At 35.0% G+C, this 26,320-nt stretch overlaps 2 protein-coding genes across 2 annotated transcripts; one reads left to right on the forward strand and one right to left on the reverse strand.

Annotated features, from left to right (window-relative positions):
* Positions 1-23,300: 23,300 nt before the first annotated feature.
* LOC127082231 (threonine synthase, chloroplastic) lies at positions 23,301-24,184 on the forward strand (the record flags this gene model as incomplete). The annotated part of the gene is made up of 1 exon (XM_051022477.1): positions 23,301-24,184. A coding segment is annotated over one exon (879 nt), but the record flags the coding sequence as incomplete, so codon positions are not given.
* Positions 24,185-24,661: 477 nt separating this feature from the next.
* LOC127083311 (uncharacterized) lies at positions 24,662-25,165 on the reverse strand. The gene is made up of 2 exons (XM_051023617.1): positions 25,017-25,165; positions 24,662-24,937 (listed from the first exon to the last, which is right to left on the reverse strand). The coding sequence occupies exons 1-2, from the start codon at positions 25,155-25,157 to the stop codon at positions 24,662-24,664; spliced, it is 417 nt and encodes a 138-aa protein (XP_050879574.1). The 5' UTR covers positions 25,158-25,165.
* Between the last annotated feature and the right edge of the window lie 1,155 nt (positions 25,166-26,320).

Genomic DNA, 26,320 nt, shown 5'->3' on the forward strand with positions numbered 1-26,320 from the left:
TTGCATCATCTGTAGGTTTGGAATTCCTGAAACCTTAACCACTGACCAAGATTTAGTGTTCACTGTTCGAAAGATGGTCGAGTTTGCTTCAGAATCAAGAATTAAACTACAAATTTCTACCCCTTATTACGCTCAAGAAAATGGTCAAGTTTGTAAGTTAGGAATGAGCCTAAGAGGGGGGGGGGGTGAATTAGGACTTTAGAAATTTATTCGGATTTGGTGGATAAAGGTTCTTTTCTTTTCTGGATTGGTATGATATTGAAAGCGGTAAAGAGCTGAAAGTAAAGAACACCAGGAATTATACTGGTTCCCCTCACAACTTGGGAGTACTCCAGTCCCCTTACAATGTGTAAGAGATTTTATTATTGTTAGATCTCCTAAAGCAAGTCTCTAACTAAGTGATCAAGAACAATCCTCTTGAAAACTTAACTTACAAGAAAAGAAAACAATCCTTCCTTTTCTTGACACTTATATCCAACAATCCTGGATAATAAGCAATATACCTAAAACCAAACAATCCTTGGTACTTAGGATTTTACAAAGTAATTGAATAAATATGAATATTTGTATTGGATAAGACTTTAATCAATTGATTACAATCTTCTTCTCTTTCAATATGAAAGTTCAAAACAAAATAATCTCTAAGTGCTCAAGAGTACTTTTGAAGAAAATGATATGAAAATTCTTTTTCAAAAGTATCTTAATATGAAAAAATAGATGAAAATGAATGTATAGAGATTTTGCAAATTGATTTGGAAGAGGTGAATTTTGTAATGAAAATATAAGGATTATTTATAGTATGAATGCATCACTTCAATCATAACATGACAATGGTTAGAATAGAAATCAGAGATTTATTGATGAAAAGATGTAAGCTTTTGCCATGAAGAGTCATGATGAATTGGTGCAAAGAATGGTGAAATAACATTTCAGATTTGTAAAATAAATTTTAGCATCAATCGATTGACCCACATAACCAATCGATTGAGATAAGCAAAATATTGACAAAAATACACTAAGATCAATCGATTGACATACAACACCAATCGATTGGTCCAACTTTAAAAACGAAAAATTCTAAAACAGAAAGTTTAATCAATTGTTTGTAATATGGCATCAATCGATTGACACAGCCAAAACTTTGAAAAAAAACTCTAAGTTAAAAAACTTTTGAATATGCAATTTTTTAAATATTATTTTTAAAAAAAATAATCATGATAGAAAAAATTTAGAGTGATCATATTAATGTATGATAAAAACTTTTGAGGACTAGGAGTATATTGTCAAGAATTCCATATACCTTTACTAGATCCATGAAAAACTTGAGCAATGTTGAAATGGTCTTCTTTTTCCATTCTTTTGATATGGAGAGCTTGATATGTTGTCTTCATCAAAATCTTGTAGGAAGCTTGTCTTCACATTCTCCCCCTTTTTGATGATGACAACCAATTTGAAACTTGAACTCATACTCCCCCTATCTCTTAGAAATAATCACATGAAAAACTCCCCCTGCATTAAGCAACACAAGTAGAACACATATGCATACATCTTCTCCCCCTTTGTCATAATCAAAAAGAAGAGAAAAGAAACATAATAAAATCTAAGAGAAAATTAAACATTAAACCACACAAAATATGTCTAAATATTACAACACAAAGAACCAAATAAGTCATGCAGAACATAAAACAAGGATGATAAAAGACATAAGTAAAATAGAGCAAGTCATAAAACACCACAAGATATCCAATCACTGATTATTGTTCCCATCATTAGACCCACCACCTTGATAGCCACCGCCTTGATAACCACCACCTTAATAACCAGCTTGAGACAACTCCCAACGATCCATTCTCGATGATAAATGACCAATCTCGATCATAACATCCGTGCGGAACCCTTGCAGATAGTCCATTATCATTTGGTTGGAAGGTTGATCTGGTTGAGCTTCTGAAGGTGGATTAAACTCATCATCACTGTGGCCTTCTGGTTGAGGTTCTTCATCTTCATTGTCCAGGTATTTTATCTCATGAGTCCAATGATTGAAAATGACTCCCATCTTCCTATTTACCTGCTTGATACTAATCCTGAAAGAATGTTTTTCCATTGAGAAGCACAACTCATTTTCCAAGTTAATGTTGAAATGACAGAAAATCTTGGTTAAGAAATGAGCATATGGTAGACCCTCGACATATTCGTCATGGGACATCATATGTGACAATATTGTAAGTCCCCAATCAACACGGAAATATGTGTTGATGGCATATAGGAGCATAATTTCCGAATCTGTATAGTGCATTGATTGGAAAATCTAGGTACAATAACATATACCAAAAAATAGTGCAACATTCTCTCATCAGTAGAAAACTTTACTGGGGACCTGTAGACATGCTCCAGGTTATCTCCTCCAAAACTCTTCTTCCTCTTGTTATAAAACTGGTGTTCAGACAAACGACTCAAACTATAGTAAAAAGCATGTTTGCTATAGTCTTCCCATGGAGCCTTTGTCTCAACAAATTTGTGACCACCAGTAGGAATTTCAAAAATAGCACTTATATTAGAAGCAGTTAAGGAGATTGGAACTCCTTTCACCACAGATGTTAATTTCCCTTTCTTCTTCACCATGTTGGAGTAGAACACCTTAACCAATTCAGGGTAAAAATTTGTATTGTAACCAATGAGGTCACTCAAACCCAATTCCTCAAAAACAGTAGGAAAGGTAAACACATCATCAGGAAAAGAAACGAAAGTACTATACTTAGGCTTCATGATTTTCTTTTGGAAGAAATAAGTCTCATACCTTTCCTGTTGACTCTTTGTAGTGAAAAGTCTTGATAAATCTAGGAGGGCTCTAGAACTAGAAGCTTTGCCTTTGCCTTTGCCTTTGGATGAAAGTTGAGAAGCCATGAAGGATGCTTGGAGAAAAGCAAAGATTTGAAGGAGAAAGCAAAACTCTTGAGGAAATATGGTAAGACGTGTAGAATGCTGAATTTGCTTTAGGAGAGATGTGGTTTTATGGTGGTGGAGTGTAGTAATGAGAAGAATCAAGTGGTTGGACCAAGAAAAATAAAAAGCAATAAAAGAAAAATAAGAAGAATAAAGACGTAAATAAAATATGGTATTAATACAAAATAATGGAAAAATGGCAGTGTCATTACATGCAAACCAAAAGCAGTTAAGAAGTTAAATTGACAGTTACATTCTGAAAGGAAACTCGATTTTAAATTTTTAAAAATGCACCTTGGAAAACTTAATTCTTGCAACACATTTTGATTCTCCAGTCTTTATTAGATCAATCCCATTGTCCAAACGAAAATCGATTTGAAATGTTGTAGACCAAATATTGGCCTCTCGATCAATGTTTTCTTTGGAAGAAGTTGATGAAGAATTCTCTAGGTTAACTTTCTTTCATCGTAGATCTTCAATTTGCTTCGTTAGCTACCAAATTTGCTTGTCGTAGACCAAGGTTTAATGGTAATAGGATGAAATTTAGTCCTTGTCCTTCTAAGTCTGAGCCTCCAGCGCATAAACCCATTTTTAAGATTGGGTGCTTAAGTTTCATTCTTCAAATGCAACTTCAGTTTTTTTTTGTTAAAGTTGGCTAGATGATGCTTATCTTAGCCTTACGCTCTTGCAAACTTGATTCAGAAAAGGCCCAAAGTCCAACATAAACTGAAGGAGTGGATCGGGAAAAACATGGTCTCCAAGCTGAGTTAGTAGTTGTTGAACTTCATACTCGATAGAAGGATTGTCTTCCACAGCTTTGAAGAATTCCACATCCAAAATTCTTCGTTTTAGACTGTAGAACTAGCAAATTTACGAGGTCAACACCAAACTCACCACCACACATAGTTGAGGAACTTGAAGATCTCCCAACAGAACTAGACCCTTAACTCTTTACCAACCTCCTTAAAGGCTCTATAGGGTTTTTGGCTCTGGTGGCCACGATCTCTTTTCTATTAAGAGAAGTGTTAGATGAAGAGTCACAGACAAAAGGGTGAGTGGCTTCGGCCATAGTTTGGAAAGGAGTTCCAACGCCTACTATTGGTTTTGCTTGGGTAATTTGTGATTTTTTCCACCAGCGGTGCTGACCCCTCTATCTCATTGGTCTTGGTATTTTGGTGGTTGGTGTACATGCTTTGGATATTTTAAAGTGTCAATAGAGCTATTTGATTCCTCAAAATCTTGATATTTTTAGGGGAAGAACTCCCAGAGTTACTTCATCCCAAATTAGATCGTTGATTGCCCTCTTCGACCACAGGTTTCTCGAAAACTGCATTGTCGACTAGGCCCACATGCTTTGTTGGTTGGACCGATGGAGAGCTAGTGCGTTTTGGCGTCGACTAATCTATTCTAGAAGGACGGTTCGAAAATGAACTGGTATTTTGGTATATAGACTGTTGGATGCTAGGGGCGACTTTGGTTGGTTCAGGTGTATTGGAAGGTGAATTTTCCTAAAAACAAGATATGAGTATTGTTTCGAGATATGGATCGACGAAAGAATTAAACAACACAATACCATTATTACCTTAAATATTAGGGTTGTGTCATTCCTACCCTCACCAGGACCAATGGGCTTAGTCGCCACGCCTTCCTCTCCTTGAGAAGGTTAGGCAGAGTCCCCTCTTCATCCTCATTACTAATAGTGATGGCAAGTTCCTTCCTTTGTCTCTTTGGTGGTGAAGGAACTAGAATCAATTTATTTGTTTTCTTATTCGTTTTCTTTTTAGTTGGGATTCATGAGCATCAACAAAGGATTTTTTATTTTTAGCATCACTAGGCCCCGCATCTCGGCTTTGTTTACCAAGCCTTCCTGATGCTTAGCAAGGGCGCAGTGAGGAAACACCATGTCGTCAATGCTATCATCAGTGGACTTGACCATTTTGGTTGTGTCCTTCTTAGTTTTCTTCTTCGAAGAAGTGATGGAGGAACTAATTTGCTTTTTTTGACGATGGGAAAGGTAAAAAACAAATAAGGGAGAAAACCATATTTGGTGGAAAGAGAGAACACGTATACAAGGTGTACCTGCTTGGGATCTTATGTGGGTTTGGACTTGGCACCTTCCATAGGTGTTTCTATCCGTTTTTTATTCGGTTCCTGGGCGGTAAGACGTGCAACTGCAAACATTCGACACGAGTAAGTAAAGGGCATATTGGAAAATCAGAATTTCCTAAGAATCCTATACATCATCTGTTAAGATGGGCGACAAGGCTCAGACATTTTTAATGTCGAAATGAATATGGCACTTATAATTATCATGAGATATTTAGTCTAGACTACTCTATGATGGAGTTTTTCCAATGTGTTATTTAAAGCTAACAAAGACCCACAAGGAAGCCAGTCTGGAAATGGTGGGCAAAAGGCCAACCAAGTTCAAAATCGGCAATGGTGGGAACTTAGGAAAATAAAAATTTAAAGCAAAATTATACATATCAGTTGCATAAGAAGGAATTTTCAATGTTGGAAGTTTTTTGGCAATTATTTTGTTTTAAAGTAAGATCCGCATCATAAACAGTTCGACGAATATCACAAGGATTATATATAGCCTCAAAGTAACATTAGAAAGCTTGAATTTGTTTGATATGTGTACCAGTAATCTTCTTGAACCGAGCTTGCACAGTTGAAAAAGAATTTGTCAGAAACTGCAGGATAATCGAAGACGCCACATAATGAGCATGGTGATAATTTGACCACCATTCTTTGAATTCTTGTGTGTAGAGATAATTAACTTGAAATTTAAAAGGAGTTAAGGTGATGATGCCTATTGTAACACCCCTAGTTTAGTTTAATTTTAATTAATGTGATATGATTTATTTTGATTAATGGTGTTATTTTGGTGATTTGGGTGTTACAAGGGTATTTTGATAATTTAATAATTACTGAATTAGTTGAGTAGAGAGTTTGAAATTTAAAAAATATAAGTATTGATATTATTAGTAATAATTAGTTAATTTTAAAATATTTTATTTAATGATAGAAATAATTTGAATGTTAGGATTTAATTAAAATGTTTTAATTAAACATTTATTTAACTGAAATAATTATTTAATTGGAATGTTTTAAAATAATCATTTACGATAACTTTATATTTATTATTTTATTTAAATTGGAATAAATATTTAATTGAGAGTTATTTTTATTAATAACAAAAAGAATCAAATTTTAATGTTAGAAGTTTAACGGTAATACTTAGGGGTGTGAGAGTAAGTTGAAGGTGAAATATTCAAATGAGATTTGGGACTATAAATTCTAAACTAAGGGTAGGGTACTACAGGAAATCCCAAATTTAAGAGAAACAACCATCTGAGAGGCATAAAAGGAGCTTTGGAGGGGGAGGAGTGTCAAAAAATTGTAAAGCTTCGTTTAAGGTAAGGGGGGAGAATTATTTACCGTAAGGTGGCTTTTAGCCAGCAGGATGATGAGGGTTCCCTTGCTCTCTCATCAGCGCCAAGGGATTCTCAACTTAATAATCCTATTTTCTTTTTCAATAATATGTTGTTGTGTTTTTATATTCTGTATTTTTTTTGTGTTATTCATATTTTGTATTTGAGCCAAATGGGGTTTCCCTTAACCCTTTGGCTTTGATCTATGATAATATCTCAATAGTGTTAATAATATTGAAGTTGTTATAATATATGATATGATTGTAAATTTGGTATAAATAGTTGATTTATTTTTTTAGATACAGATTGTTATTACTATCGGTAATTGTTATTACTATTAGTAATTGTTATAAATAGAATTTTGTGTTGAAGTTTCAGAATAGAGTATGTGTGCCTGATGTGCCGGAACTGAAGCGTATGATTCTTGAGGAAAGACATATAAATAGATTGAGTATTCATCCTAGGGCTACCAAGATGTACCAGGATCTGAAGAAGATGTTTTGGTATCCGGGTATGAAGTGAGATATTGCTCTGTTTGTTTATGCTTAATTGACTTGTCAGAAGTCGAAGATTGAGCATCAGAAGCCGTTTGGTTTAATGCAACCGTTGAGTATACCTGAATGGAAGTGGGATAGTATCTCGATGGACTTTGTGACTAGTTTGCCGAATACTCAGAGGGGAAGTGATTCGATTTGGGGGATTGTTGATAGAGTGTCTAAATCGGCTTATTTTATACCGATTAAGATCAGTTTTTCATTGCAGGGGCTGGCTGAGATATATATTAGTACTGTTGTGAAGTTGCATGGCATTCTGTCGAGTATAGTTACAGACAGAGATATGAGATTCACTTCCAAATTTTGGGAGAGCTTACCACCCACAGGCTGATGGTCAGACCGACAGAACTATAAAGTCTCTAGAGGATTTGTTGCGTTCTTGTGTTCTGGAACAAGGCGATGCTTGGAACAGTTACTTACCACTGATTGAGTTTACATACAACAATAACCATAATACTAGTATCGGCAAGACGCCTTTTGAGGCTTTGTATGGTAGGAGGTGTAGTACCCTCTTATGTTGGTATGACTTTGGAGAAAGTGTTGTACTTGAACCTAAGATTGTGCAATAGATGATTGAGAAATTTAAAATGATCTAAGAAAAGATGAAAGCATCTTAGAGTAAGCAGGAGAGTTATCACGACATTCAGAGGAAGGATCTTGAGTTTCAAGAAGGTGCTCATGTTTTTCTGAGAGTCATTCATGTGACCGGTGTTGGTCATGCTCTAAAATCTAAGAAGCTTACTCCTTGATTCATTGGACCATATCAGATTTCTTAGAGGATTGGAGTTGTTGCCTACCGTGTGGCTTTACCCTCATATCTTTTGAACCTGCATGATTTCTTCCATGTGTCGCGGTTCCGAAAGTATATTCATGATTTGTCTCATGTAATTCAGATGGACGATGTGCAACTTCGGAATAATCCGACTATTGAGGCATCGCCTATTCGGATTGAGGAGAGAAAAGTGAAGCAGATACGTGGTAAAAAGATTATTCTTGTGAAAGTTGTTTGGGGAGGACCTGTTGGAGATAGTATGATTTGGGAGTCGGAGAGCCGAATGAAGGAATCCTATCCAGAGTTATTTTCGTCAGGTAATTTTCGAGGAAGGAAATCTTTTTAAGTGGGGGAGAGTTATAACGCCCCTATTTTAATTTAATTTTAATTAAATATTAGGATATTTATTTGTTGCATGTGATATGATTTATTTTGATTAATGGTGTTATTTTGATTATTTGAGTGTTAAAAGAGTATTTTGATAATTTAATAATTACTGAATTAATTGAGTTGAGAGCTTGAAATTTAAAAATTAGAATTATTGGTATTATTAGTAATAATTAGTTAATTTAAAAATATTTATTTAATGATAGAAATAATTTGAGTGTTAGGAATTAATTAAAAAAATTTAATTAAATATTTATTTAATTGGAACATTTTAAAATAATCATTTACGGTAACTTTATATTTATTATTTTATTTAAATTGGAATAAATATTTAATGGAGAATTATTTTTATAAAAAAACAAAAAGAATCAGATTTTAACGTTAGAAGTTTAACGATAATACTTGGGTGTGTGAGAGTAAGTAGAAGGTAAAATATACAAATGGAATTTGAGACTATAAATTCTAAACTAAGGGTAGGGTACGACGGGAAATCCCAAATTTAAAAGAAACAACCATATGAGAAGCAAAAAGGGAGCTTTGGAGGGGGATGAATGTCAAAAAAATTGTAAAGCTTAGTCTATAGTAAGGGATGAGATGTCATTTGTTATTACGTTATGCTTTTATTTCATTTTGTTGGAGTTGTTGATGTGACTTTATTTTTGAACTTTGTTGATTTTCCGCTGCGTATTTGCATGACTAATTGGTTTTTGAAGTTTATGGTTTGGTGACACTCTAATAATTGGTTTAAATCAAACTATTTTATTTAAATATTCAGTCGGAAAATTAGGGTGTTACATAGTTGTATCAGAGCAGGTCGGTCTGTCCGATCAGGTTTTGTGATTTTTATCTATTTCCTAGTATGCGAGATGTGTGTGAAACACTGTCGGTGCTCATTTGTTTTTCTTACCGCTTGCCAGCAGAAGCGGGATTGAAACAAGTGGGGGATAAGCATATGCTTCTTTGAGATTCTTCTATTGTGGAGGATTGGTTTAACGAACTGCTGATTTCAAGGAAGCAAGTGTTGTTGAGGCTTTATTACTTCTTGAACTCGAAAAGAGTACGAATTTGAGTTTCATTCTACAGGTCAAATCAAGACGTTGTCAAGGGAGAATGATCAAGTGTCCGTGATGTTCATTTCCTTGAGAGTAGAATGTGATGTGGTGGCTAAGTGATACGACAATGGTGTTTGTATTTCCTCATGTTTTCCCTGAAGATATTTGCGACTTGCCTCCAGAATGTGAATTTAGATTCACTATAGTTTGAGTCTAGTACTAGACCAGTGTCGATGGCTCCATGCAGGGTGTCAGCGTCATATATGGATGAGTTGAAGAGTTAGTTAGAAGACCTGTTTGAGGATAAATTTATCATATAAAGAGTATTTCGTGGGGAGCTCTGGTGTTGTTAGGAAAGACGATAATATGAGATTGTGTGTTAATTATCGTTAGTTGAACAAGATTACTATCAATAGTAAGTATCCTCTTTCCAAAATCGATGATCTTATGGAGCATGTGTATTCAGCAAGATAGATTTGAGATCTGGCTATCACCAGATCCGAGTGAAAGATGAAGATATTTATAAGACTGCTTTTAGAACTCGGTATGGTAATTATGAATACTTGGTGATTCCGTTCGGAGTTTCTAATTCCCTAGGTGTATTTATGGAATATATGAATATAACTTTCCATCCTTACCTGGATAAGTTTGTTGTGGTTTTCATCGATAACATCCTGATATATTCCAAGTTATAAGAGGATCATGTAGAGCATCTTCGTATTGTGCTACAAGTTCGAAAAGAGAAATAATTGTTTGCCAAGCTGTCTAAATGTGAATTTTTGTTGCATGAAGTTAGTTTTCTGGGTCATGTAATTTTGAATGGTGGTATAGCGGTGGATTCTTCAAAAGAAGATGTTGCATTACCGTGGGAAGCTCCAAAGACATTTACTGAGATAATAATTTTCCTTAGACGAGTCGGTTACTACAGGAAATTCATTGAGGGTTTTTCCAAACTAGGTTTACCGTTGACTCAGTGGACCTGAAAGGGCTAAGAATTTGTGTGGAATATCCAGTGCGAGAAAAGTTTCAGAGAACTGAAGAAGAGGTTGACTATTGCACCAATTTTAACCTTACCAGATGCAAAGGAACTATTTGTAGTATTGTGACGCATCCAAGATGGGTTTAGGCGGAGTACTTATACACAATAGCAAGGTAGTGGCTTATGCTTCACGACAACTGAAAGTTCATGAGAAGAATTATCCTTCACATGACTTAGAATTGGCGGCAATGGTTTTTGTATTGATGATTTGGAGACATTACTTGTACGATTCTAGGTTTGAAGTATTCACTGATCATAAAAGCCTAAAGTATCTTTTTGATCAAAAGGAGCTTAATATGAGGCAGAGGAGATGGTTAGAGTTCTTGAAGGACTAAGACTTTGGTCTAAATTACCACCCTGGTAAATCCAATATTGTAGTCGATGCTTTGAGTCGGAAATAGTCGCACATGTAAGCTATGATGGTGAGAGGACTTGACTTGGTTGAATAATTCAGAGATATGAGCTTAGTATGCGAGGTGACTCCTAGTAGTGTGAGGATGGGAATGATGAAGCTTACTAGTGGTTTCCTCGACGATATCAAAGAGGGTCAAAAGCTATACATAGGTTTGGTTGATCGACTATCTTTTGTTGGACAAAATGGAGATGAGGATTTTAGAGTTCACAAGAATGGTGTGTTGAAGTTTCAAAATGGAGTATGTGTTCCTGATGTGTCGGAACTGAAGCGTATGATTCTTGATGAAAGACATAGAAATAGTTTGAGTATTCATCCTAGGGATACCAAGATGTATCGGGATCTGAAGAATATGTTTTGGTGGCCGGGTATGAAGCGAGATATTGCTCTGTTCGTTTATGCTTGCTTGACTTGTTAGAACTCGAAGATTGAGCATCAGAAGCCGTCTAGTTTAATGCAACTGTTGGATATACCTGAATAGAAGTGAGACAGTATCTCGATGGACTTTGTGACTGGTTTGCTGAATACTCCAAGGGGAAGTGATTCGATTTAGGTGATTGTTGATAGGATGACTAAATCGGCTCATTTTATACCGATTAAGATCAGTTTTTCATTGCATGGGTTGGCTGAGATATATATTAGTACTGTTATGAAGATGCATGGCATTCCGTCGAGTATAGTCTTTGACAGAGATCTGAAATTCACTTCCAGATTTTGGGAGAGCTTACAGGAAGTTTTGGGTACTAGATTGAGGTTGAGTTCTGCCTACCACCAACATAATGATGGTAAGACTGAGAGAACTATAAAGTCTCTAAAGGATTTGTTGCGGTCTTGTGTTCTGGAACAAGGCGGTGCTTGGGACAATTACATACCACTGATTGAGTTCACATAAAATAACAACTGTCATTCTAGTATCGGCATGGCACTTTTGAGGCTTTGTATGGTATGAGGTGTAAGATTCTCTTATGTTGGTATGATTCTGGAGAGAGTGTTGTACTTGGACTTAAGATTGTGCAGCAGACGGTTGAGAAAGTTAAAATGATCTAAGAAAAGATGAAAGCATATTATAGTAGACAGAAGAGTTATCACGACAAGCGAAGGAAGGATCTTGAGTTTCAAGAAGGTGCTCATGTTTTTCTGAGAGTCACTCATGTGACCGGTGTTGGTCGTGCTCTAAAGTCTAAGAAGCTTACTACTTGATTCATTGGACCATATCAGATTACTTAGAGGATTGGAGTTGTTGCCTACCGTGTGGCTTTACCCCCATATCTTTTGAACCTGCATGATTTCTTCCATGGTAAAAAGATTATTCTTGTGAAAGTTGTTTGGGGAGGACCTGTTGGAGATAGTATGATTTGGGAGTCGGAGAGCCGAATGAAGGAATCATATCCAGAGTTATTTTCGTCAGGTAATTTTCGAGGAAGGAAATCTTTTTAAGTGGGGGAGAGTTATAACGCCCCTAGTTTAATTTAATTTTAATTAAATATTAGGATATTTATTTGTTGCATGTGATATGATTTATTTTGATTAATGGTGTTATTTTGATGATTTGAGTGTTAAAAGAGTATTTTGATAATTTAATAATTACTGAATTAATTGAGTTGAGAGCTTGAATTTAAAAATTAGAATTATTGGTATTATTAGTAATAATTAGTTAATTTAAAAATATTTATTTAATGATAGAAATAATTTGAGTGTTAGGAATTAATTAAAAAAAATTAATTAAATATTTATTTAATTGGAACATTTTAAAATAATCATTTACGGTATTTTTATATTTTTTATTTGATTTAAATAGAAATAAATATTGACTGGAGAATTATTTTTATAAAAAACAAAAAGAATCAGATTTTAAGGTTAGAAGTTTAACGATAATACTTGGGGGTGTGAGAGTAAGTAGAAGGTGAAATATACAAATGAAATTTGAGACTATAAATTCTAAACTAAAGGTAGGGTACGACGGGAAATCCAAAATTTAAAAGAAACAACCATATGAGAGGCAAAAAGGGAGCTTTGGAGGGGGATGAACGTCAAAAAAATTGTAAAGCTTAGTCTATGGTAAGGGATAGAATTGTTTATCGTAAGGTGACTTTTAGGCAACAGGATGATGAGAGTTCCCTTACTCTCTCATTAATATGTTGTTGTGTTTTTATATTCTGTGTTTTTTTTTGTGTTATTCATATTTTGCATTTTAGCCAAATGAGATTTCCCTTAACCTTTTGACTTTGATATATGGTTATCTCAATAGTGTCAATAATTTTGAAGTTGTTATAATATATGATATGATTGTGAATTTGGTATATATAGTTTATTTGGTTTTTTATACAAATTGTTATTACTACCGGTAATTGTTCTATATAAAATATTTTAAAAATTAATATTATTAAATTGAATTAATAATTATTTTGATGACATCAAGTTAATAATTATTAAGTTAAAATAATTATTTTAAAATTTACTATCAAGCTAAAAGTTATTATTATTATTGAGTTTATAATTATTTAGATAAATTAAAATAAAATAAAATAAAAAAATTAATATTATTAGTATTGAGTTAAGCCACCAACTCCTATAGTTACAATAGAGTTATCACTTGTGAAGGTTACCATTTCGAATCTTTTAGAGTAATTTGGATGTTTTAGTGTTGTTTTGGGCTATAGAATAATATAACCACTTTGTTGAGGTGTGTTGGAATTTTGGGTGATTATAAGTATTAAAAGTAATTATTTTGTTGTGATTAGTCTGGTGAGACTATATTGATGGTCTATTATTGGCAATGTATGGTTCGTATATCTACTTTTTGGTGAATAATATTATAAATAATTCCTTATGGATCATGTTAAAACTTTTCTTTTGGTGAAATGCATTTTTTTTGCTTGTTCATGCTATCATGCATGCATATATATTAGAGTTAGGTGAGATTTCGGTCCATTTTGGTGGCCTCAGATCTATTTGGTGGCATCGTTGGTTTAATTGAGAGACTAGAGGCGAGTCTTAGATCTATTTGGTGGGGATCGTCGGTTCAGGTGAGAGACTGGAGACCGTGGAAGAAATCAGTAACATACCTCTAATATCCATAAAAACTTGGTATCACATGTATATAGGTGTTGGAGTTGGTGCATGATAGCATTGCATATGTTGAGAATGTTTTTTTGTGTGTGTTTGTATTGGTGTGTGTGTTTGTCTATTAACCTTACTGTTATATTCGTTTATCATCCTATTGCTAAATTTCATCGTTATTACTTACAAGTTTATTCTCACCCCTTGTTTGTTGTTGTGACGTTTGTGCTTATCGGAGTATAGATAACCAGGTACAGGAGTAAAGGATGATGTTTATGCCCCCTTTAGCTTCTATCATTGGGTCTTAGTGGAGTTGCTCTAATATATAGCACTAGGGATGAGATGTCATTTGTTATTACGTTATGCTTTTATTTCATTTTGTTGGAGTTGTTGATGTGACTTTATTTTTGAACTTTGTTGATTTTCCGCTGCGTATTTGCATGACTAATTGGTTTTTGAAGTTTATGATTTGGTGACACTCTAATAATTGGTTTTAATCAAACTTATTTATTTAAATATTCAGTCGGAAAATTAGGGTGTTATATAGTGGTATCAGAGCAGGTCGGTCTGTCCGATCAGGTTTTGTGATTTTTATCTATTTCCTAGTATGCGAGATGTGTGTGAAACACTGTCGGTGCTAATTTGTTTTTCTTACTGCTTGCCAGCAGAAGCGAGATTGAAACAAGTGGGGGATAAGCATATGCTTCTTTGAGATTCTTCTATTGTGGTGGTTTAACGGACTGCTGATTTCAAGGAAGCAAGTGTTGTTGAGGCTTTATTGCTTCTTGAACTCGAAAAGAGTACGAATTTGAGTTTCATTCTACAGGTCAAGTCGAGACGTCGTCAAGGGAGAATGATCAAGTGCCTGTGATGTTCATTTCCTTGAGAGTAGAATGTGATGTGGTGGCTAAGTGATACGACAATGGTGTTTGAATTTCCTTATGTTTTCCCTGAAGATATTTGCGACTTGCCTCCAGAATGTGAATTTAGATTCACTATAGTTTTATAGTCTAGTACTAGACCAGTGTCGATGGCTCCATGCAGGGTGTCAGCGTCATATATGGATGAGTTGAAGAGTTAGTTAGAAGACCTGTATGAGGATAAATTTATCATACAAAGAGTATTTCGTGGGGAGCTCCGGTGTTGTTAGGAAAGACGATAATATGAGATTGTGTGTTAATTATCGTTAGTTGAACAAGATTACTATCAATAATAAGTATCCTCTTCCCAAAATCGATGATCTTATGGACCAATTGATTGGAGCATGTGTATTCACCAAGATAGATTTGAGATCTGGCTATCACCAGATCCGAGTGAAAGATGAAGATATTTATAAGACTGCTTTTAGAACTCGGTATGGTAATTATGAATACTTGGTGATTCCGTTCGGAGTTTCTAATTCCCTAGGTGTATTTATGGAATATATGAATATAACTTTCCATCCTTACCTGGATAAGTTTGTTGTGGTTTTCATCGATAACATCCTGATATATTCCAAGTTATAAGAGGATCATGTAGAGCATCTTCGTATTGTGCTACAAGTTCGGAAAGAGAAATAATTGTTTGCCAAGCTGTCTAAATGTGAATTTTTGTTGCATGAAGTTAGTTTTATGGGTCATGTAATTTTGAGTGGTGGTATAGCGGTGGATTCTTCAAAAGAGGATGTTGCATTACCGTGGGAAGCTCCAAAGACATTTACTGAGATCATAATTTTCCTCGGACTAGTCGGTTACTACAGGAAATTCATCGAGGGTTTTTCCAAACTAGGTTTACCGTTGACTCAGTGGACCTGAAAGGGCTAAGAATTTGTGTGGAATATCCAGTGCGAGAAAAGTTTCAGAGAACTGAAGAAGAGGTTGACTATTGCACCAATTTTAACCTTACCAGATGCAAAGGAACTATTTGTAGTATTGTGACGCATCCAAGATGGGTTTAGGCGGAGTACTTATGCACAATAGCAAGGTAGTGGCTTATGCTTCACGACAATTGAAAGTTCATGAGAAGAATTATCCTTCACATGACTTAGAATTGGCGGCAATGGTTTTTGTATTGATGATTTGGAGACATTACTTGTACGATTCTAGGTTTGAAGTATTCACTGATCATAAAAGCCTAAAGTATCTTTTTGATCAAAAGGAGCTTAATATGAGGCAGAGGAGATGGTTAGAGTTCTTGAAGGACTAAGACTTTGGTCTAAATTACCACCCTGGTAAATCCAATATTGTAGTCGATGCTTTGAGTCGGAAATAGTTGCACATGTAAGCTATGATGGTGAGAGGACTGGACTTGGTTGAATAATTCAGAGATATGAGCTTAGTATGCGAGGTGACTCCTAGTAGTGTGAGGATGGGAATGCTGAAGCTTACTAGTGGTTTCCTCGACGATATCAAAGAGGGTCAAAAGCTATACATAGGTTTGGTTGATCGACTATCTTTTGTTGGACAAAATGGAGATGAGGATTTTAGAGTTCACAAGAATGGTGTGTTGAAGTTTCAAAATGGAGTATGTGTTCCTGATGTGTCGGAACTGAAGCGTATGATTCTTGATGAAAGACATAGAAATAGTTTGAGTATTCATCCTAGGGATACCAAGATGTATCGGGATCTGAAGAATATGTTTTGGTGGCCGGGTATGAAGCGAGATATTGCTCTGTTCGTTTATGCTTGCTTGACTTGTTAGAACTCGAAGATTGAGCATCAGAAGCCGTCTAGTTTAATGCAACTGTTGGATATACCTGAATAGAAGTGAGACAGTATCTCGATGGACTTTGTGACTGGTTTGCTGAATACTCCAAGGGGAAGTGATTCGATTTAGGTGATTGTTGATAGGCTGATTAAATCGGCTCATTTTATACCGATTAAGATCAGTTTTTCATTGCATGGGTTGGCTGAGATATATATTAGTACTGTTATGAAGATGCATGGCATTCCGTCGAGTATAGTCTTTGACAGAGATTTGAAATTCACTTCCAGATTTTGGGAGAGCTTACAGGAAGTTTTGGGTACTAGATTGAGGTTGAGTTCTGCCTACCACCAACAGAATGATGGTAAGACTGAGAGAACTATAAAGTCTCTAAAGGATTTGTTGCGGTCTTGTGTTCTGGAACAAGGCGGTGCTTGGGACAATTACATATCACTGATTGAGTTCACATACAATAACAATTATCATTCTAGTATCGGCATGGCACTTTTGAGGCTTTGTATGGTATGAGGTGTAAGATCCTCTTATGTTGGTATGATTCTGGAGAGAGTGTTGTACTTGGACCTAAGATTGTGCAGGAGACGGTTGAGAAAGTTAAAATGATCTAAGAAAAGATGAAAGCATATTAGAGTAGACAAAAGAGTTATCACGACAAGCGAAGGAAGGATCTTGAGTTTCAAGAAGGTGCTCATGTTTTCCTGAGAGTCACTCATGTGACCGATGTTGGTCGTGCTCTAAAGTCTAAGAAGCTTACTCCTTGATTCATTGGACCATATCAGATTACTTAGAGGATTGGAGTTGTTGCCTAACGTGTGGCTTTACCCCTATATCTTTTGAACCTGCATGATTTCTTCCATGTGTCGCGGTTCCGAAAGTATATTCATGATTTGTCTCATGTAATTCAGATGGACGATGTGCAAGTTCGGAATAATCTGACTATTGAGGCATCGCCTATTCGGATTGAGGAGAGAAAAGTGAAGCAGATACGTGGTAAAAAGATTATTCTTGTGAAAGTTGTTTGGGGAGGACCTGTTGGAGATAGTATGATTTGGGAGTCGGAGAGCCGAATGAAGGAATCCTATCCAGAGTTATTTTCGTCAGGTAATTTTCGAGGAAGGAAATCTTTTTAAGTGGGGGAGAGTTATAACGCCCCTAGTTTAATTTAATTTTAATTAAATATTAGGATATTTATTTGTTGCATGTGATATGATTTATTTTGATTAATGGTGTTATTTTGATTATTTGAGTGTTAAAAGAGTATTTTGATAATTTAATAATTACTGAATTAATTGAGTTGAGAGTTTGAAATTTAAAAATTAGAATTATTGATATTATTAGTAATAATTAGTTAATTTAAAAATATTTATTTAATGACAGAAATAATTTGAGTGTTAGGAGTTAATTAAATTTTTTTAATTAAATATTTATTTAACTAAAATATTTATTTAATTAAAATATTTTAAAATAATCATTTACGGTAACTTTATATTTATTATTTTGTTTAAATTGAAATAAATATTTAATTGAGAATTATTTTTATTAATAACAAAAAGAATCAGATTCTAATGTTAGAACTTTAACGGTAATACTTGGGGTGAGATTAAGTAGAAGGTGAAATATCCAAATATGATTTTGGTCAATAAATTCTAAAATAAGGGTAGGATACAATAGAAAATCTCAAATTTAAGAGAAACGTCAAGAAATTGTAAAGCTTCGTTTAAGTTTAAGGTAAGAGAAACGTCCATGGCTCTTAGGAAGCAGGATGATGAGGATCTCCTTACTCTCTCTTCAGCGCCAAGGGATTTTCAACCTAATAATCCTATTTTCTTTGTCAGTAATATATTGTTGTGTTTTTATATTCTGTATTTTTCTTGTGTTATTCATATTCTGTATTTTAGCCAAATGGAGTTTTCCTTAACCCCTTTGGCTTTGATCTATGGCAATATCTCAATAGTGTTAATAATATTGAAGTTTTTATAATATATAATATGATTATGAATCTGTTATAAATAGTTGATTTGGTTTTTCTGATACAGATTGTTATTACAATTCTTAATTTTTATTATGATTGGTAATCAAATGGGATTTGAGAAAATCTCATTTGATTATTGTTTGTTGAATCGAAAATATTTATCGATTAAAATTTTGGTAACCGAAACGGATTTGGGAAAAATTCCATTTGGCTACGGTTTGTTAAATCATTTAGTTGATCGATTGAAATTGGATGACCAAATGAGATTTGAGAAAGATTCATTTTGATTAAAGAATGATGAAATGGGCTATTTTGGGACAATTTCTGTTAAACTTAGAAAAATGTTATTTTAGGAAAAATATCAAAAATTGACATTGTAGAACTTTTTTTTATAAATAATCACTTTTACGTAAGAAAAACATTTTTTTTTGGTAAAAACCAATTTTTCCTAAAAACTCATTTATATATATATATATATATATATATATATATATATATAAAGAATATTTTAAAATTAATATTATTAAATTGAGTTAATAATTGTTTTGATAACATCGAGTTAATAATTATTAAGTTAAAATAATCATTTTTAAATTTACTATTAAGTTAAAAATTATTATTAATATTGAGTTTATAATTATTTAGATAAATTAAAATAAAATAAAATAAAAAATTAATATTATTAGTATTGAGTTAAACCACCAACTCTTATAGTTAAAGTAGAGTTATCAATCATGAAGGTTACCCTTTCGAACCTTTTAGAGTAATTTGAGTGTTTTAGTGTTGTTTTGAGCTATATAATATAGGGTTAAATACACTTTTCCCCCCTGTAATGTTAGCGAGTTTAGGATTACCCCCCTGTAAAAATAGTTTTTGTAAACCCCCCCTTATGTTATGTAGATTCCTTCGTAGAACCCCCTAATATCCAGGTGGCATGGAATCTAATAAGAGGTCCTACACCTGGCATATTTTTAATTTTGTTAAAGTGATTATGTGTCATTTTACACTTTTTAATTTCAAATTCCCCCTTAGAAAATTAGGGTTCTGAACATAGCAGGGAAGACGAAGACGAAGACAACCTCAGCGAAGACGAAGATGAAGATGACCGCAGTGAAGACGAAGATGAAGATGAAGACAACCTCAGCGAATACGAAGAAGCGATCCAGCTCAGTGAAGACGAGCTCAGTGAAGTGTCCAAAGTCCGAGGTTAGTAAAAATTTGAAGTTCATCAATGTCGTAGGGTAAAATTTTGAAATCAACAATCTTTGACATGTGGGTATAATATATTGACAGGATTCACAACACTTTAGTGTTACACTCCACCATGGGGGTGAATTTTACAGGGTTTTTGAAGAAGAAATTATATACAGAGGGGGTACGGATACGACAGTTAATGGGATACATGTTTCAAATTGGAACATGGATAACATTGAGAAGTTGTTGAGTAGGTTAGGGTATAAGGCTGATTGTGTTAGGGTATGGGCAAAAGTTTTAGAAATTCAAGATGGTTTTTTTCTGATTAGGAAAGATGATGATGCTGTTGATGATTTTGGTCTATACTTTAGTGCAATGAATGTGAAAGGAGATTTGTATGTTGAACATAGTACTGGGAACATGGACCCTGCTGATAGGGAACCTAAATGTGTGAATGATGATGACCACCCCCTTGATAATGGAATTGTTCGGTTAGATGAGGAGAAGGTAGAGGGGTTAGATGACAGTGAAGATGAAAGAGCTACTGCTTACTTTGATGGTTTTGAAGGAATAGATGTTACTAAGCCTATTAGGGAGGAGTTTGATGGTTTTGAAGGAATAGATGTTACTAAGCCTATTAGGGAGGAGTTTGATGGTTTTGAAGGAATAGATGTTACTAAGCCTATTAGGGAGGAGCCCAATAACAGTAAGGAGGAGCCCAATAAGAGTATGGATTCAGATGATGTATACTATAGTGATGAGTTGAATAGTTCTGACCCAGATGATTCTTGTGATGAAGAAAGGCCCAAGTATGCTAGGTTTAGGAAAGAGCATCTAAACAAAGACTTTATATTCAAGTGGGGTATGCAAACTTCTGATACAGTCAGGATAAGAGACATCATCCAAGATATGAGGCAAACATATTCTGTGGGTATTACTGTTGCAAAAGCATGGAGGGCTAAGCTAATTGCCAAGAAGATAATTGAAGGTGATGCTGACAATCAGTATGCTTCCATATGGAGGTATGCAGAAGAACTAAGAAGGGTAAACCATGGCAACACTGTGAAGATAAATGTAGAAAGACCTAGTCCATCCATACAACCAAGGTTTCGGTCATTTTATTTCTGTTTTGATGGCTGTAAGAAAGGCTTTATTCATGGATGCAGACCATTTGTGGGGGTTGATGGATGTCACTTAAAGACCAAGTATGGTGGACAGTTACTTATTGCTGTAGGCAGGGATGCTAATGATCAATACTTCCCTTTGGCATTTGGTGTGGTTGAAAATGAAACCAAGGAGAGTTGGAGATGGTTTATACAACTACTAATGGAGGACATTGGTCAGGATAGAAGATATGTATTTATCTCTGATCAACAGAAGGTATGTATTTAACTCTATCTTTCTGTTGCAAATTATTCTATTCTCTAAATGATGTTAATCTATAGAGAAGAAATGTACAGTAGTGAAGGATGAAAGTCCGTGCATACTATATAAAAAAGAAAAAAGAAAAGAAAACTGTAACAATGAACTCAGGAGACCTTTTTGATGACCCATTCTTGAAAACAAGTTTGATAGAGCTATAATTGTATACAGACATTTGTAAAAAGTATAGTAAAAAGTAGACAGAATTGTAGACATGTAACATTGAGTTATAACAAGTTTCGATTCTGTTATAATTGTATACAGACATTAGTAACTGATTCTGGTCTGTAATAGAACCTGAGCATCTAACTAAGAGATTCTGTAACAGAATCTAAACATACCAGCTCCTAAAACACACATGCCACAAATCTGCTCTAAAGATTCAGAGGACGTTTGTATTCCCTCATAGTCAATCCAACGTATATCTGAATCATATCAGTTGTAGAGTTAAAGTTGAAGGCAATATGGACCTCAATCATTAACTCTATCTTTCTGTTGCAAATTATTCTATTCTCTAAATGTTGAAAAAATTTCTATTTTGTATCAGGGACTTGTGGCTGTATTTGAAGAATTGTCTGATACTATTGAGCATAGATTATGTCTTAGGCACTTGTATGCTAATTTCAAGAAAAGGTTTGGTGGAGGATCCCTTATTAGAGATTTAATGATGGGAGCTGCTAAAGCCACATACTATCAGGCATGGGTCCAAAAGATGAATGAATTGAAGAATGCAGATCCCAATGCTTGGACTTGGTTGATGGCTGTTCCTACCAAAAGCTGGTGTAAGCATGCCTTTTCTTTTTACCCTAAATGTGATACATTGATGAATAATATCTCAGAGTCTTTTAATGCTACCATTCTAGCTGCTAGGGACAAACCTATACTCACAATGTGTGAGTGGATAAGAAAATATCTGATGAATAGGTTATCCACCTCTGCAAGTAAACTAGAAAATTGGCCACATAAGGTGATGCCAATACCTAGGAGAAGGTTAGATAATGAGGTGTTGAATAGTGGTCATTGGTTGCCAACATGGTCAATTGCTGAGACTTTTCAGGTTACACATAGTTACAACACACATGAATTTATTGTTGACATTGCTAAAAGGTCATGTAGTTGTAATTTTTGGGAATTAGTAGGAATTCCATGTAGGCATGTTGTAGCTGCTCTGAGTTATAGAAAGCAAAACCCTGATGAATTTGTTGATGCTTGTTACACAAGAGAAAAGTTTGCACTATGTTATGGATTTTCAGTAAGTCCAATCAATGGTCAAGATATGTGGCCAGAAGTTGAGATGGAACCACCTCTACCACCTGCATATAAAAATGGTCCTGGTAGACCTAAGAAGATTAGGATAAGAGAAAGTGGAGAGGATGGTGCAAGGAAGAGAAGATCTGGTGTTGCATATAAGTGCACCAAATGTGATAATTTTGGTCACAATGCTATGACTTGTAAGGCTACCACTCAGGATCCCAATGCACTTAAAAGAAAGGTAATTCATTGTGATATACATTTTGTCTTACATTCTACATTCTGTCTTACATTCTTCATTGTGATATGCATTGTGATGACAAGCATACATTGTGTCTTACATTGTAGAGAAAACCTAAAAAAGGACATGTGCCAACTGCATCTGATATGCCAACTGCAAATGATATGCCAACTGCATCTGATATGCCTGCCCCAACTGCATCTGATATGCCTGCCCCAACTGCAACTGATATGACTGTTCCAACAAATGTGCCTGTTCCAACTGATCCACAGCCTCCAACTGATATGCCTGTTCCAACTATTATGAGTCAAACAGGATCTAGTGTGGCTGCCTCAATCACAAAACAATCCAGAAAAAGGGTTGAAAAAAAACCTATCATCAAAAGAAGGCAAAGTGAGAGGATCAAGTTGAGTTGGTTTAAAAGACCCATAACAGGTGAAGGAATATCTAGTGACAAACCAATTACCCTACCAGAAAATGAAGACATACCCACTTCAAAATGAGGGACTGATTATTATGTTTCTGCTATGTATTTTGTAATCCTTTTGGAAAACTCTTTTGTAATGCCAACTGATCTTTGAAGACATGTATTTTGTAATCCTTTTGTAACAAACATATGCACTTACTGTGATGATCAATTCTAATGTATCAGTTTAACATTATTGGTGTGTATTGTCTATAAAACACAATGGCACTAAACCAGATTTGAACCCTGCAAATATAGATGGGTAGCATGCAAGACTCTAGCAGCCTTTACTGCTTGGTGGCTGGATTCATACATTAGAAATTTGTTTGATTAGAAATATGGTTAATAATTTTGAATGCTCTCTCTTATTTTCCTTCTTTATAAAAAGCATAAAATGAACCGCTGCTTTGTCTGCTTATTGTGCATCTGCTGGAATTCCTTCCATTGTTTTCCTGCCTGCTAATAGAATCTCTATTGCTCAACTGGTTCAGCCGATTGCGAATGGAGCGTTTGTTCTTAGCATTGATACTGATTTTGATGGGTGTATGCAGTTGATTCGTGAAGTAACTGCTGAATTGCCTATTTATTTGGCTAATTCTCTGAACAGTTTGAGGCTTGAAGGACAGAAAACTGCTGCTATTGAGATTTTGCAGCAGTTTGATTGGCAGGTACCTGATTGGGTTATTGTACCTGGTGGGAATCTTGGGAATATTTATGCTTTTTATAAAGGGTTTCAGATGTGTAAAGAGTTAGGTCTTGTGGATAGAATTCCAAGGCTTGTTTGTGCTCAAGCTGCAAATGCAAATCCTTTGTATTTGTATTTTAAGTCGGGTTGGAAAGAGTTTAAGCCAGTTAGGGCACAGACAACTTTTGCATCTGCTATTCAGATTGGGGATCCTGTTTCTATTGATAGAGCTGTTCATGCTTTGAAGAACTGTAATGGTATCGTTGAGGAGGCTACTGAGGAAGAATTGATGGATGCTATGGCTCAGGCTGATTCGACTGGAATGTTTACTTGCCCTCACACTGGTGTTGCTTTGACTGCTTTGTTTAAGCTCAGGAATAGTGGTGTTATTAAGCCTACTGATAGGACTGTTGTTGTGAGCACTGCACATGGGTTGAAGTTTACTCAGTCCAAAATTGATTACCATTCAAAGAATATCAAAGACCTGGCTTGCCAATTTGCCAATCCTCCAATGCAGGTCAAGGCTGATTTTGGATCTGTTATGGATGTTTTGTCCAAGTATTTGCAGAGCAAGGCACCCAAGTATCATTAGGTTGACACTGTTGGTTTTATTATATAGATCAATGCCCCATAAAACAATTTTCCTGCTTCTTATCCTGATGGTTTAAGCTAAATGTTGGTACTATCAAGCAACTATATACAATTTTGTTATTTATAAAGAAAGAACTCGTCTCAAAGGATTACTCTATTATGTTAGAAAATTCTTGAAGCATTTGCAACTATATACATTATTTCCATGTTACAAAATCTAACTAAAATAGTCCTCCTACAGCATTTGCAGAAATTTCAATTGCACTGTGATTTTGCACCTAGATTATATCACAGTTAATCCAAACATGTACTTAGAAGCAGAACAGAACAACTTGTTTTCCCTTGACAGAACATTATACTTCACTGGAGCTACTTATCTACAACAATACTCACTCAGATATCTGTGCACTAATCTTACAACAATGACAGACTCATTACATTGCTGAAAAACACTAATGACATAACAATTACATGACAGACTCATTAGACTAACTTAACCATAGCTGCTATCAACATCCATGACAGACCAATTACAAACATTAACCATAAATTTTTCCTCTTTTCCATTGCAATCTTTTTCTTCAGTTTTTCTAACTTGTTAAGCTTTCCGACTCTGCAATCTATCTCCTCAACAATCTCTTTAGCAAATTCAATCAAATAAGCCTTGTTGACTTCACATTGGCGGCATCCGGACGGATTGGTTTCTTTCACTGCAAACTCACTGACCAAATCATCCCACAAAAATAAACCGCACCCATTCTGCAATTTGAGACAAACACCACCAACAATTAATTTCGAAATCAAACTCAAAATAATAAAATGCTTCAAAATTGCTCACCATATAATTCCTGCATTTCCAAAATTTGCGACCGGGGTTTTCAATTGACTTGGAGACGAACAACTTCATGGTTTCATTGCATCCACATCTTGGTAAGCCGTTTCCAACTTCACTCGTGGAAGATGCCTTGCTGCCACCCATAACCCAGATGAAGGGGACACGGACGAAGATGAAGAGAGGGATGGATTTGGGGTAGGGATGGATTTCACGAAGAGAGAGAGGGATGGATTTGGGATAGGGATGGATTTCACGAAGAGAGAGAGGGATGGATTTGGAACCCTAAAATCTAGTTTATGCCATGCTGGAGATTCACATGTGAAAATAAAAAAATTAAAAAGCCACGTCTGAAATAAAAAACCAAGATTCCATGCCACCTGGATATTAGGGGGTTCTATGAAGGAATCTACATAACATAAGGGGGGTATTGAAAAAATAACTTTACAAGGGGGGTAATCCTAAACTCGCTAACATTACAGGGGGGTAAAGTGTATTTAACCCTATAATATAACCACTTTATTGAGGTGTGTTGGAATTTTGGGTGATTATAAGTATTAAAAGTAATTATTTTATTGTGATTAGTCTGGTGAGACTAATTGATGGTGTTTTATCGGTAATGTGTGGTTCGTATATGAAACTACTTTTTGGTGAATAATATTATAAATAATTCTTGGTGGATTATGTTAAAACTTTTCTTTTGGTGAAATGCATTTTTTGCTTGTTCATACTATCATGCATGCATATAAATTGGAGTTAGGTGATACTTCGGTCCATTTTGGTGGCCTCAGATCTATTTGGTGGGATCGTTGGTTTAATTTAGAGACCAAAGGTGAGTTTCAGATCTATTTGGTAGAGATCGTTAGTTCAGGTGAGAGGGCGAAGATTGTGGAAGAAATCAATTACATACCTCTGATATCCATAAAAACTTGGTACCACATGCATATAGGTGATGAAGTTGGTGTATGATAGCATTGCATATGTTGATAATGTTTTTTGGTGTTTGTATTGGTGTATGTGTTTGTCTATTAACCTTATTGTTGTATTCGTTTATCTTCCTGTTGCTAAATTTCACCGTTATTACTTGTAAGTGTATTCTCACCCCCTGTTTGTTGTTGTGGCATTTGTGCTTCTCGGAGTACAGATAACCAGGTACATGAGTAAGGGATGGTATATATGCCCCCTTTAGCTTTTATCATTGGGTCTTAGTGGAGTTGCTATGATATATAGCACCGGGGATGAGATGTCATTTGTTATTACATGATGCTTCTATTTCGTTTTGTTGGAGTTGTTGATGGGAATATATTTTT

Source organism: Lathyrus oleraceus, chromosome 5, assembly GCF_024323335.1.
Source record: "Lathyrus oleraceus cultivar Zhongwan6 chromosome 5, CAAS_Psat_ZW6_1.0, whole genome shotgun sequence".
NCBI lineage: Eukaryota > Viridiplantae > Streptophyta > Magnoliopsida > Fabales > Fabaceae > Lathyrus > Lathyrus oleraceus.